This window comes from Oncorhynchus kisutch, linkage group LG2, assembly GCF_002021735.2.
Source record: "Oncorhynchus kisutch isolate 150728-3 linkage group LG2, Okis_V2, whole genome shotgun sequence".
NCBI lineage: Eukaryota > Metazoa > Chordata > Actinopteri > Salmoniformes > Salmonidae > Oncorhynchus > Oncorhynchus kisutch.
Window position 1 is genome coordinate 34,861,737 of NC_034175.2, and position 15,172 is coordinate 34,876,908.

The window sequence follows — 15,172 nt, forward strand, 5'->3', positions numbered from 1 at the left end:
CTATAAACTTTGCCAAAATACTTCAAACTACTTTTGTAATCCAACTTTAGGTATTTGTAAACGTTAATAATCGATCAAATTGATGACGGGGCGATCTGTATTCAATAGCAGCAAGTCAACATATCATGAACGATTTTCTCTCTTTCATAACTATCCACAGTGTACCCTCTGACAGGAAGTGCCTATTCTTAATTTCACCAAGGATTAACTTCAACCCAATTCCCAAGACTGGCGACATCGTATGGAAGCTGTAGGAACTGTAAACTGGGCGCTATCTATTTTCCCTTGACATAGACAATACAGGGAACTGGCGGAGGGATATATATATATTTTTTGTGAACAGTTTTTCCTTGGGGTTTTGCCTGCTACACACGTTCTGTTATAGTCACAGACATGATTTAACCAGTTTTATAAACTTCAGAGTGTTTTCTATCCACACATACTAATCATATGCATATACTATATTCCTGGCATGAGTAGCAGGACATTGACATTTTGCACGCGTTTTATCAAAAAGTTGAAAAAATGCACCCTAACTACAAATAAATATTGGATTTATTATGATGGTGTATATTACATTTATTTATTAGACTTTTTTAAATGTAGAGAGCGGCTTGTATGCAGCTTGTGTCGTGTCTTTGGCTTTGCCGGATTAAGTGATATGACATGCTATTCTATAAAATCATTTCTCTGTAATTAATATTACCAGATAAAGCTAAATCAGGTCAATTTAATTAACTAGAAAGTCGGGGCACCATGAAATAATGTTTATCGAGCTGTTATCTTCCGAATAAACTCTTAAAGACCTAGTAATCTTTTACATCAGTAGCAGTCAATATTTAATCATCACTTTATTCAGTCACATCTGAAGGTTGTAAATTCTTGTTTATCTTCACGAACCCTGGCGAACATGTTGAATCAGCAAATCAACATTTGGTTTAATTATTCATTTACTAAAGACCTAAATAATCAGACAGAATTACATCTACACAGAATGGACCATACATTGATTACGAATTATGTCATAAAGGAAAACGTCCTTGCACACGGAACAGATATGATGGCTGGTTACACAAAGAAAGAGGGTAGGATTTTTAATGAAAGAGCGGGAAGGCTGAGGAACAAAAAATATTTTGTGTGTCTATCGGGCCGTAGGCAGCTATGCTATCGTAAATACAGTATCTTATGCATTCTAAATAACCGCCCATTTGGAAAAGGAAAGTGCAAGGAATATTTACTCTGAGCTGTGCTTTAATAGGTTGGTCATAGATGGAAGGTCGGGTTGCCCAGCAGGGATCTCTTGTCCTCTGAAGAATGTCTCTGGTGGTAAACTTGATACATTGTAGTATCGTTGTGTGTGTTAGACTGGGTACGTTGTCCGTTCTTTCCTAGCCCACGTTTACAGCTGCTGCTGCTAACTCAACGAACGGCTAGGAGGTAAGAGTTCAAAGTTCATACCAAGTTGCCATACTTTTAAGCTCGTGCTATATTTAGGAGAAATTCATCCTTTCGGCATGTCAATAGTCACCTTCACATTGAACACGATGCTAATTTCGTTAGGTTATTATCTGAGCCCTTTTAACGTAGGACCGTCGTCCTCACATCCTCGGAACAGAAAGTAGAATTTTCATCAACGGGTTTATATAGTGGTGAAAGGAGGGCGTGTTTCATAGTTTACAACCAAAGTCTGTTCACTTGGACGGGGCCTCTGAGTGATCAGAGTTTTTCTATGACAAACTTAACATGTGTAAATAACATAACAAGATTCAACAACTGAGACATAAACTGAACAAGTTCCACAGACATGTAACGAACAGAAATGGAATAATGTGTCCCTGAACAAAGTTGGGGGGGGGGTTGAAAATCAAAAGTAACAGTCAGTATCGGGTGTGGCCACCAGCTGCATTATGTACTGCAGTGCATCTCCTCCTCATGGACTGCGCCAGATTTGACAGTTCTTGCTGTGAGATGTTACCCCACTCTTCCACCGGACATTTCTGGGGTGGGTGGCCCTAGCCCTCACCCGCCGATCCAACAGGTCCCAGACGTGCTCAATGGAATTGAGATCCGGGCTTTTCGCTGGCCAAGGCAGAACACTGACATTCCTGTCTTGCAGGAAATCACGCATAGAACGAGCAGTATGGCTGGTGGCATTGTCATGCTGGAGGGTCATGTCAGGATGAGCCTGCAGGAAGGGTACCACATGAGGGAGTAGGATGTCTTCCCTGTAACGCACAGCGTTGAGATTGCCTGCAATGACAACAAGCTGAGTCCGATGATGCAGTGACACACCGCCACAGACCATGACGTACCCTCCACCTCCAAATCATTCGTGCTCCAGTACAGACCTCTGTGTAACGCTCATTCCTTTGACGATAAACGCGAATCCGATCATCACCCCTGGTGATACAAAACCGCAGGTGTTATGTTCGAATGTACCGATCCTGTGCAGGTGTTGTTACACATAGTCTGCCACTGTGAGGACGATCAGCTGTCCATCCGGTCTCCCTGAAGCGCTATCTTACGCATCTCACAGTACGGACATTGCAATTTATTGCCCTGGCCACATCTGCAGTCCTCATGCCTCCTTGCAGCATGCCTAATGCACGTACACGCAGGTGAGCAGGGACCCTGGGCATATTTCTTTTGGTGTTTGTCAGAGTCAGTAGAAAGGCCTCTTTAATGTCCTAAGTTTTCATAACTATGACCTTGCCTACCGTCTGTAAGCTGTTAGTGTCTTAAGGACCGATCCACAGGTGCATGTTCATTAATTGTTTATGGTTCATTGAACAAGCAATGTAAAGAGTATTTAAACCCTTTAAAATGAAGATCTGTGAATTGATTTGTATTTTTACGAATTATCTTTGAAAGACAGGGTAGTGAAAGTTTGCTGAGTTTACATATAAGAACTCCAGGCATCAACCACTGTCTGAGGAGCATGCTCTCGCTGCATGACAGGTGATATTCCGGCCAAACTCTGTATGCCATGGGCTCTACAACCCTGTTCCTGTCGCTACCCAGTGCTTTTTTTTGGAAACCAAGTGAAATCTGTTCGGGAACATCGATAGTAACACATTTTCGCAACGAAACATACAGTGCCTTCGGAAAGTATTCCGACCCCTTGACTTTTTCCACAATTTGTTATGTTATAGCCTTATTCTTAAATGTATTAAATAGTTGTTTTGTTCATCAATCTACACACAATACCCATAATGACAAATCAAAAACTGTTTTTTTGAAATGTTTGCAAGTGTATTACATTTTTTAATTAAAACAAACAGATACATCGAAGTGAACATGAGAAGACCTTTCGTTGAGTTCTGCAAGTGAAACGGTAGGGAAGCCGCCTTCTAAAATTCAAAATGTAACATTGGAGGGCGATGTTTTTAAAACTATGTCTCCAGAATATAAAACATTGCTTACAAGCATGAGCGAGTAGTTGAAAAAAGCTGGATCTATTGCCTGGGCTACTGGGGGTGGCTGAGGCCTTAAAAACAGTAATGGATTATAGTAATACATTGATGGAAGAAATACGAGGGGAAAATAAGAAATTGACAACTACCATGGACTCCCTAAAAGACACTACAGAGAGGCTACGTTGTGATATTAAAACAAGGAAGGCCAAATTACTTGCTCTAAAGTGCAGAAGTATGAAAAAATTTGATTAAAGGAGGATATAAATGAAAAGTATCAGTCAATGGAGGACAAGTCAAGGTGTTCATGATTAATTATCAGGTATCAAGGTAATACCCAGATGCAGACTGTGTCAAAGTAAGAATGATTATTACAGCAACAGGGGCAAAGGTAGAGAACAGCAGGCATGCTCAGGGTGAGGTCAGGCAGAGGTCGGTAATCCAGAGGTGGGGCAAAGGTATAGAACGGGCAAAGGTACAGGACGGCAGGCAGGCTCAGGGGCAGGCAGAGTGGTCAGGCGGGTGGGTAAAGTGTCACAGCAGGAAAGCATCAAAAACCAGGAGGACCAGAAAAGAGAGACTGGGAAAATGCAGGAGCTGACAAAAACGCTGGTTGGCTTGACAAACAAGACGATCTGGCAACAGACAAACCGAGAACACAGGTATGAATACACAGGGGATAATGGGGAAGATGGGTGACACCTGGAGGGGGGTGGAGACAATCACAAAGACAGGTGAAACAGATCAGGGTGTGACAGTAATCTTAAGATGACGGACGAACAGGTGAAAACTATTGATTTTCAAAGGGCTCACCGTTTCGGTGGCAGAGCAGAGCGAAGACCCGGTCTGATCGTTGCTATGCTAAGCCACTGCAAAATGAAAGTTGCCTTGTTAAAACAGGGTTGGGAATTGAAGAACACCCCATTCTCTATTCATGATGAATTTCCTCATGAAATAGTGGAGAGACGACGTGACCTGTACCCCACTTTCAAAAGGCTCTGAGTAGAGAAGCAGAATGGTCTTGTGGTCGATAAATTATATGTAAACAACTAAATGTTCAAGGACTCAAAGATTACAACATGGCTGTGAGTGATAGCTACCTCCAGTTGAAGTAGTCCCCGATACATATTTGCACCGCATTACGCAGTACAAATATGGATTAATTTGTTTTTTAAAACATGGATATATGGATTAATTAATTTAAAATTTAAAATTAAGACATTTACAGAAAGACCCGTGTGAAGGCCAACTTACAGAAGAGGAACTTTTTGATGCATTAAAAAATGTTCAGTCTGGAAAAACTCCAGGGCTTGACGGTATACCAGTAGAGGTGTATCAGACCTTTTTTGATGTACTCAAAGATCAATTATTAGCATGTTTGAATTGCTATTATACAAATGGTAGACTTTCAGGTACTCCACAAGAAGTTCTGATTTCATTACTACTAAAACAGGACCCAGGTGGTATGAATAAAGATTCAGTCCATTTAAAAAACTGGAGGCCTCTTACATTTCAATGTCGTGATGCGAAAATCCTGCCAAAATGCGTAGAACATAGAATAAAAAAGGGTTTACCAGATATTGTCGATCCTGATCAGACAGGTTTTTTACTTTGATGATATATTGAAAATAATATACGACAGTTACTTAAAACAATTGAACATTATGAAACATCAAAGATACCAGGCCTGGTCTTCATAGCAGATTTTTAAAAGGCTTTTGATAAAGTATGACTAGAATTGATATATAAATGCATGGATTACTTTCATTTTGGTGAGTCATACAATGGGTTAAAGTTATGTACAGCAACCCCAGATGTAAAGCAGTAAATAATCGTTAATTCTCAGAAAGTATTTAGCTTTTGTGAGGAGTAAAACAAAGCTGTCCGTTGTTTCCATGTCTATTTATTATGGCCATTGAAATGCTAGCTATTATAATTCGATCCAACAAGACCATCAATGTGTCAGAAATCCAGGGGATAAAAACAAAAATGTCAATGTATGCCGATGACTCTATTTTTTGACTCTAAGTCCGCAATCTGGATCGCTGCACATTCTCATTAAAGATCTTGATCACTTCTAGCCTCTGGATTAAAACCTAATTATGACAAGTGTACCCTACTACGTATTGGATCGTAAAAAAAAATAGTGTTTACACTGCCTTTTAGCTTACCAATTAAATGGGTGGAAGGTGAAGTAGACATACTTGGTATTCACATCTCCGAAAATATAAATGAACTTGCCACAATCAATTTCAATAGAAAGTTAGCAAACAGACAAGATTTTGCAACCATGGAGAGGTACATTTTTATGTAAAAATCACATTGATGAACTCTTTGGTCCTATCACAGTTTACTTACTTACTCATGGCACTGCCTACTACAGATTACTCTTTTTTTTTATCATATGAGCAAAGATTTTTTACATTTTATTTGGAATGCTAAGCCAGAGAAATTAAGCATGCCTATGTATATAATGAATATGACTTTGGGGGGGGCAAAAATGATTAAATATTAAAGCGCTAAACCTCATACATAAATTATACTTAAACCCAAAATGGATTATTAAGGCTCATCCTTTCTTCAAAAATGGCATTTTTGCCTTTATACAGATTACAACCTAATTTCTGACTAATTGAAAATGAAATGTTGTTTAATTAAAGTATTGCCCTTAATAAGCAATCCATACAAAGCTAGTTACAATTTTAGTTTTATCCTCCAGAAAATATACAAATGCTATGGTTAAACTCAAATATACTGATTAATAAAAAAAATATTTTGATTAATGATATGAATATAAACGGAGGAGTTATGTCCCATATGTAGCTATTAAAATATATGGGAATGTCTACTCAATCCAAATTTACAACCAACTGATTGCGGCAGGCAAGTGGAAAAGGGAGACGGTAGGGGACTTGTTTGCCTGACATATATTAAAGATAGAAATTGGCTGAAAGGAACAGGCATAAAAAGACAAATCAGTTTAATTTGAGGAGAAATATGTTGACAGCTGTGCCATACAGGTTGCAAAATAAATTAGAAGAGATTTGACTTACCAATTCCATGGCACATGGTTTATGAACTGGTACAGAAAAACTACACTTGATTCAACACTTCAATTTAAATTATATAAAATTATTGCCACTAACAGAATGCTATATATATGGGGTATACAACAATCTCAGTTCTGTAGATTTTGCTGTGAAGAGACAGAATCAATAGGGGCAATACCAGAATAAATGATCTATGTAGCTTGTTTCTGGTCACAGGTTCAGGAATGTTATTATTATTTATTTTTTTAAGTAAAAAATCCACAACATACATGTAAAATTACCCTTACAAATAGCAGTGTGGGGCGATTTGGAAAGCCATAGTCAGTCAATAAATAATATAATCATACTCCTAGGAAAGGTGTTCATCTTTAGTTCACAATCTGTGGATACTATGAGATTAGAATGGTTAAAAATGTATGTAAAACATCACAGCACAATTGAAAAATATATGGCACATGAACCAAACCAAACGAGTGTGTTCTGTGGTGATAGGTGGGATGGGCTGAGGGTGACTTAGGGTTAGGAATAGAGAGCTTATGTTTGGTAATGTATGATTGTTTTGTGACTCCTTTATATAAAAGTATCATGTATTTAAAGATGTGTATGCAAATTGTATGTATTGTAGTAAGATCAAGGGTGTGGGGTTTCCACATCACCAAGTTCAATAAAACAGGCACCAGTAGCACAAATAGAATGCAAAGGGGAAGTTTATTATGGATTTTCGTACACATGGAAAGAAGGGGAAATTCATCAATCACCTCACATTCCACAAGCCGTTCTCTTTGTCCGTTCCGTTTTCCAGGGGTTAATCTTCACACTCAGGTCATCCAACAGTCCAGGTCACAATGGGCAATCACACAGTTTTAGCCCTCATTTCGCTCACTCTTCATACCTCTCGTCTCTCCTCTGCCTTTTTGTGCAGGCTGCTTCCTCCTTTATCCCCATGCACTCCCTGTCACAGCCTTTTCTTGTTGAGGCAGGAAGTCCATATAAGGCTTGGGGGTGGAGCCAGCTATCTGCAAGATATCTTTCCTCAATTACCACTCCCTCACCTCTCCCTACCGTCTGCCACAGTATACGTAGCTGGAAAGCTGTAAAACAAATATAGTTTTCCTCTGAAGAGGGGATGGGTTAAAACTTTTTTTTTTAAACGCATCACCTATATGTTCTCCCCCAGACTCATGGGTAGAAATGTTGGAGGGTAGCATAAGGTAACCAGTCCATCCAGTATGCATAATAATATAATTCACACTCAAAGGCGATTACTTGAATTTGCTTCTAGTGATATCTCCTCCTTCAGTCTTCTTCTGTGGACTTTATATGGCGGTTGGCAACCAACTTCAAGGTGCATTACCAGCACCAACTGGACTGGAGTGAGGACCTCGGTTCAGCTTTCAATCATCTACGTGGGTATATACTCCTAAAAACCAATGAGGAGATGGGAGAGTCGGAACTTGCAGCACGTCAAGCATCAATCAATAATAGAACCAAGTTCTATTTTAGTGCCTGGCTTGTTGACGGCAGTTTGGATTAAATTATTGAAAGACATGTATGCGTACATGTACATAGTGAAAACAATAGTGGTCCTAAAATGGAACCTTGAGGAACACCGAAATTGACAGTTGAGTTGTCAGAGGACAAACCATCCCCGGAGACAAACTGATATCTTTCCAACAGATAAGATCTAAACCAGGCCAGAACTTGTCTGTGTAGACCAATTTGGGTTTCCAATCTCTCCAAAAGAATGTGGTGATCGATGATATCAAAAGCAGCACTAAGGTCTAGGAGCATGAGGACAGATGCAGAGCCTCAGTCTGATGCCATTAAAAGGTAATTTACCACCTTCACAAGTGCAGTCTCAGTGCTATGATGGGGTCTAAAACCAAACTGAAGGCAGCTTTTTCAAAAAAAAATTAGAGGATTGGAAGATTCGACATAGGCCGATTAGTTTTTTATATTTTCTGGGTCAAGGTTAGTCTTTTTCAAGATAGGCTTTATTACTGCCACCTTTAGTGAGTTTGGTACACATCCGGTGGATAGAGAGCTGTTTATTATGTTCAACATAGGAGGGCCAAGCACAGGAAGCAGCTCTTTCAGTGGTTTAGTTGGTATGCCGCTTGAAGGTTTAGAGGCCATGATTATTTTCATCATTGTGTCAAGAGATATAGTAATAAAACACTTGAGTGGCTCCCTTGATCCTAGGTCCTGTGCAGACTCAGGACAACTGAGTTTTGGAGGAATACGCAGATTTAAAGAGGAGTCCGTACTTTTCTTTCTAATGATCATGATCTTTTCCTGAAAGAAGTAACGGCTCTCGTCGGTGGAAGGAAGAGTGGACCAAAGCGCAGCGTGGAAAGTGTTCATGATATTTATTTTCAAGAAACACTCAAACAAAAATAACAAATTAAAAAAACGAAAGCGAACAGTTACGTCAAGCACAGACACTAAACAGAAAATAACACCCCACAAAACCCATACGGAAAATCACAACTTATATATGATCCCCAATCAGAGACAACGATAGACTGATCGGCAAAACAACAGAGAAATAGAAAACATAGATTTTCCCACCCGAGTCACACCCTGACCTAACCAAACATAGAGAATAAATAAGGATCTCTAAGGTCAGGGTGTGACAGCTGAAGTGAAAGCCATACTCTCTTGGGGGAATGCTGCTTTTTAGTTAGCTTTGTGACCTTATCAAAAATACAGTTTGGATTGTTCTTAATGTTCTCAATTAAGTTGGAAAAATAGGATGATCGAGCAGCTGTGAGGGCTCTTCGATACTTCAGTGTTCCAAGCTAGTCGGAAGACTTCCAGTTTGGTGTGGTGCCATTTCCGTTCCAATTAATAATACTCTTAGTAAAAAATCTTTAGTTTACAATCTGTAGAATCTATGAGAATAGAAATATTTCAAACTTTTATGAAACATCACAGCACAGTTGAAAAATATACTTGATGATTTTCAGTGATAGATGGTAGGGGTTGAGGGTAGCTGAGGGGTGGGACAAAAAATATATAATTAATGTAAATGTACCATATCCATAAAATGTATATAGTATGTATAAACTGGAAGTAGAAGTCTAAGTATTGTTGTCCATTAGTTTAAACCAATTACGGGAGGGGTGTCAAGGTTAGGGGAAGTGAATAAAGAAGAAAAATATATCTTTAAAAATATATTTAAACTAGTTGTTCAACCGGAAAATGTGTTACTGTTAAAACTATAGTTATTCTATTTCTGCACCATAGTGCATATAGATGGCAAGATGTCCTGAAGAAGAGCTCCTGGCCTATCTGTCAGACTAACTTTCTCCCTGCCAAACCATCGATTCCTCTCTCTCCGCTTTATCTAAAGCAGAGACATGCCTTTCCAAACTGCTTCTACCTGAAGCTGACGAGACACCATTCGCTTTCCATTGTTTTATAAGTTGTTGTGCCTGTTTTTGGGGGGTTTTGCAAGCAGTTCTAGATTCTAGGTAGTAATGAAATGCTCTATAAGCTACATCAATTATTATTGTTAGGCTGTAGTTTATGCTACTGTCCCATAATGTATTACCAAAGTGACTAGATCAACATGAATGAAATTTAACTTCTCAAGCTTTATTTTACATTTTGCAACACATTTAAGAAAATCAACACTTTTAATAAAAGTTTAGTCGACAAAGGCCAAAACCTAGGCATTAATCAAATCTTTGTTATATTTTTTACCCCAGGTTGCAGATTCTGAGGGATCATTTCACCTACTCTCTCTACGTCAATGTGTGCCGCTCGCTATTTGAGAAAGACAAGCTGCTCTTCTCCTTCTGCCTCAACGTCAACCTGCTCATGCATGACAAGCTGGTGGGTTAGCTTTACAACAACGTTCTCAAAATATTGTCAGAACCATAGACATGAACACAGAACCTCTGTGTATGTATTGGTTTATGTTTGATGTATTGTACAGTGGGGCAAAAAATTATTTAGTCAGCCACCAATTGTGCAAGTTCCCCCACTTAAAAAGATGAGAGAGGCCTGTCATTTTCATCATAGGTATACTTCAACTATGACAGACAAAATTAGGGGAAAAAATCCAGAAAATCAGATTGTAGGATTTTTAATGAATTTATTTGCAAATTATGGTGGAAAATAATTATTTGGTCACCTACAAACAAGCAAGATTTCTGCCTCTCACAGACCTGTAACTACTTCTTTAAGAGGCTCCTCTGTCCTCTACTCGTTACCTGTATTAATGGCACCTGTTTGAACTTCTTATCACTATAAAAAACACCTGTCCACAACCTCAAACAGTCACACTCCAAACTCCACTATGGCCAGGACCAAAGAGCTGTCAAAGGACACCAGAAACAAAATTGTAGACCTGCACCAGGCTGGGAAGACTGAATCTGCAATAGGTAAGCAGCTTGGGAAGCAATTATTAGGAAATGGAAGACATACAAGACCACTGATAATCTCCCTCGATCTGGGGCTCCACGCAAGATCTCACTCCGTGGGGTCAAAATGATCACAAGAACGGTAAGCAAGTGAATGACCTGCAGAGAGCTGGGACCAAAGTAACAAAGCCTACCATCAGTAACACACTACGCCGCCAGGGACTCAAATCCTGCAGTGCCAGACGTGTCCCCCTGCTTAAGCCAGTACATGTCCAGGCCCGTCTGAAGTTTGCTAAAGAGCATTTGGATGATCCAGAAGAAGATTGGGAGAATGTCATATGGTCAGATGAAACCAAAATATAACTTTTTGGTAAAAACTCAACTCGTCGTATTTGGACGACAAAGAATGCTGAGTTGCATCCAAAGAATACCATACCTACTGTGAAGCATGGGGGTGGAAACATCATGCTTTGGGGCTGTTTTTCTGCAAAGGGACCAGGACGACTGATCCGTGTAAAGGAAAGAATGAATGGGGCCATGTATCATGAGATTTTGAGTGAAAACCTCCTTCCATCAGCAAGGGCATTGAAGATGAAACGTGGCTGGGTCTTTCAGCATGACAATGATCCCACACACACCGCCTGGGCAACGAAGGAGTGGCTTCGTAAGAAGCATTTCAAGGTCCTGGAGTGGCTTAGCCAGTCTCCAGATCTCAACCCCATAGAAAATCTTTGGAGGGAGTTGAAAGTCCGTGTTGTCCAGCAACAGCCCCAAAACATCACTGCTCTAGAGGAGATCTGCATGGAGGAATGGATCAAAAAAAAAAAACCTTGTGAAGACTTACAGAAAACATTTGACCTCTGTCATTGCCAACAAAGGTTATATAACAAAGTATTGAGAAACTTTTGTTATTGACCAAATAATTATTTTCCACTATAATTTGCAAATAAATTCATAAAAAATCCTACAATGTGATTTCCTGGATTTTTTTTCTCTCATTTTGTCTGTCATAGTTGAAGTGTACCTATGATGAAAATTACAGGCCTCTCTCATCTTTTTAAGTGGGAGAACTTGCACAATTGGTGGCTGACTAAATACTTTTTTGCCCCACTGTATATGGCCACAGCTTTCCCATAGCATTATCACACCGTCACTGCAAGGTATTATTAATGCATAACCACATATTTCTTTCTCCATCAACAACTACTCTTGACTAATATCATCAATACTCACACACACACACACACACGGCAAGGTCACAGTTGTAAATGAGAACTTGTTCTCAACTGGCCGACCTGGTTAAATAAAGGTGAAACAAAAAATATATACATATTTCCAGTCAGGACCATATGGGTCTTAGCTCTCCCAGGATCCCAAAGCCTCACATTCCCAGCAATGCTCCAGATTGACCCTTTGTCTTTCCCCCCTCTCCACCCAATCCTCCACACCAGGTGGATGAGAGCGAGTGGCGCTTCCTGCTAACAGGTGGCGTGGGCCTGGACAATCCCCACGCCAACCCTTGCACCTGGCTCCCCAAGAAGGCTTGGGATGAGCTCTGCCGCCTCGATGAGATGGACTGCTTCAAGGGCCTGCGCAAAGACATGTCCCGTATGAAAGACGCCTGGAAGGAGGTGTACGATAGCCCGGTGTGTTACTGTAGCATTGCAATAAAATATAATATGATTTTTATGTTTAATTATGTGGTCTGTAGATACACACACACACACACACACACACAGACAGGTAGGCAGACGAGAGCACGCATGCACACACACGCACACAAACAAACACACACATCCAATACAATTAACTTTCCTTTAACTTTAAAAAGGTTTCAGCCACAGACAGTGAAGGTACCTACCTCTGTGGACAGATCCTTACTCAATATAACTCTTAAGAGCAAAACAACTCTCAGACGCCTGATGTAAAATTTGTTCAAAAGTATCCGGGGATTTCCCTCCTCACTCACATCATCTCTCTCCCTACCCGGCGCAGCGGTTCCACGCTTTAACCAAATACATCGGCTGGCCCCGCTGCACACCCCAGATTGCTTCTCTTACCACTTAATTACATTTGATTAATCTTGCTACAGGTCAATAAAGAACTCCCAACACACATGCACGCACACACACACAAACATACATCCACGTACCTAAAACAAATGTGATGCCAAAGCGTCTCCATTATACTTGGGGATAACCTGATTATGGGCACCGCGTAAATGCAATCCCCTCCAGATTTGCGTGATGTGATGTGATGTGATGAATGCAAATGGCCATGAATTCCCTCATTATTAAGGAGAGTATTAAAGCTCAAGTTTAGTTATATAAACAGCCTGTGAGGCTTGCGTCGTTTGGCTACTGTGGTTTAGACATTTGGAAGGAAACACTATGCTCCCATTGAGCTCTACTCAAAAGAAGTGCACTATGTAAGTAATAGGGTACCATTCCACTTTCAACACCCCACTTTTTTTTCTTTCGCAAAGCTGTCCCTGGACATGGGGTTTATTGGAATTCAGTTGCGTTCTAGGGAGTTCTTCCTGGTTTGTCTTAATGTTGTAAACAAGAATTAGGCTAGTTGGTAAAAAGTGAAGAATATGAGTGTGTGAAGCAAACTTTTTAAAGTTTTTATTTCAATGCTGTAGTTTAGAGAAAAAAGGGGATTAGTTATTATTAAACCATCCTTCGAATATCTTTGTATGTAGTGAGTATGTGATATTGTTAATAATAATGTGTGTGCATGTGCTCATGTGCAGATTCCCCACCACACACCTTTCCCAGCAGAGTGGCAGCAGAACCTTGGACAGTTTCAGAAGATGCTGGTTATACGCTGTCTTAGACCAGACAAGGTGAGTTACCACACGCGTGCACACACACACACACACACACACAGAATCAAATCCACATTCTTCACCCCCCTGCCTCCCAGGTCATTCCCATGGTGCAGGAGTTTGTATCGGACAGTCTGGGGCGTCAGTTCATCGAGGCGCCCCCCTTCAACCTGGGGAAAGCATTTGGGGACAGTCACTGCTGCGCCCCCCTCATCTTCATCCTCTCCCCCGGTTCTGACCCCATGGCCGCCTTACTCAAGTTTGGTGATGAGCAGGTATGGATAAGCCTGGGTACGAGTCTGTTTGTGCCATCATGCCACTCATTGCCACTCCATTGGCACATTTCTACCTAGGTTTAGCCTAAATGACAATTGTTGTGGAAAAACAACCACCCTGTATTGCTTGTCCCTAGCTGGTCTTGTTGATATAGATGTTTTACAGAAAAGACAAGAGTAGACACGCAGAGTAGATAGATCACAGATTGATAAAGCTTGTAGGTTAAAATATCCTTAAATGTTTCAAGTCATGCCTCCCGGGTGGTGCAGTGCCACCAGAGACTCTGGGTTCGAGCCCAGGCTCTGTCGCAGCCGGCTATGACCGGGAGGTCCATGGGGCGACGCACAATTGGCCTAGGGAGGGCTTGGCAGGTAGGGATATCCTTGTCTCATCGCGCACTAGCGACTCCTGTGGCGGGCCGGGCGCAGTGCACGCTAACCAGGTCGCCAGGTGCACGGTGTTTCCTCCGACACATTGGTGCGGCTGGCTCCCGGGTTGAATGCGCGCTGTGTTAAGAAGCAGTGCGGCTTGGTTGGGTTGTGTTTCGGAGGACGCATGGCTTTCGACCTTCGTCTCTACTGAGCGCGTATGGGAGTTGTAGCGATGAGACAAGATAGTAACTACTAACAATTTGATACCACGAAATTGGGGAGAAAGGGGGTAAAAAAATTTTTTTTTAAATGTTTCAAGTCATTATCAAAATAAAAATAAAAATTGCTAGGCAATTAATGGTACGTTTGTCACTCAATCTTTGGGATTCACCTTTTAAAGCATCCTGTTGACACGTGTGTGTGTGTGTGTGCGTGCGTCTGTACTCGTGTGTCTATATGTGTGTGCGTATGTCTCTGTGTCTCTCTGTGTGTTCCCCAGGGCTTCAGTGGAAACAAGTTGAGCTCTCTGTCTCTGGGCCAGGGCCAGGGCCCCATCGCCATGAGCTTGATTGAGACGGGCGTGAAGGAGGGCACCTGGGTGGTCCTACAGAACTGTCACCTGGCCACCTCATGGATGTCCACTATGGAGAGAGTGTGTGAGGTCAGAGGGCAGCTTGCACTGTGATGACACACAGTCTCAATATTATAATAATCATTTAGTTGGTTAGTTTGGTGTGGGGATTACAGAGGCACTTAACCAGTTTTTCCCTTCAATGCTGCAGGACTGTTTTAGGAATACTGATTGGAATATGTTCAACGATTTATCCACCCAGGACTCATACATCAACATTGAGGAATATAC

The 15,172-nt window shown here is 40.9% G+C and overlaps 1 protein-coding gene across 3 annotated transcripts in view; it reads left to right on the forward strand.

Annotated features, from left to right (window-relative positions):
• The window catches only part of dnah7 (dynein, axonemal, heavy chain 7), a 221,003-nt gene that overhangs the window by 158,203 nt on the left and 47,628 nt on the right, over nt 1–15,172 (forward strand). For all 3 annotated transcript variants that reach the window (XM_031793644.1, XM_031793645.1, XM_031793655.1), the window contains exons 54-58: nt 10,177–10,303; nt 12,285–12,479; nt 13,589–13,681; nt 13,762–13,938; nt 14,810–14,971. In XM_031793644.1, the coding sequence (XP_031649504.1) occupies nt 10,177–10,303; nt 12,285–12,479; nt 13,589–13,681; nt 13,762–13,938; nt 14,810–14,971 (754 nt within the window). The remainder of the gene's footprint in view (nt 1–10,176; nt 10,304–12,284; nt 12,480–13,588; nt 13,682–13,761; nt 13,939–14,809; nt 14,972–15,172) is intronic.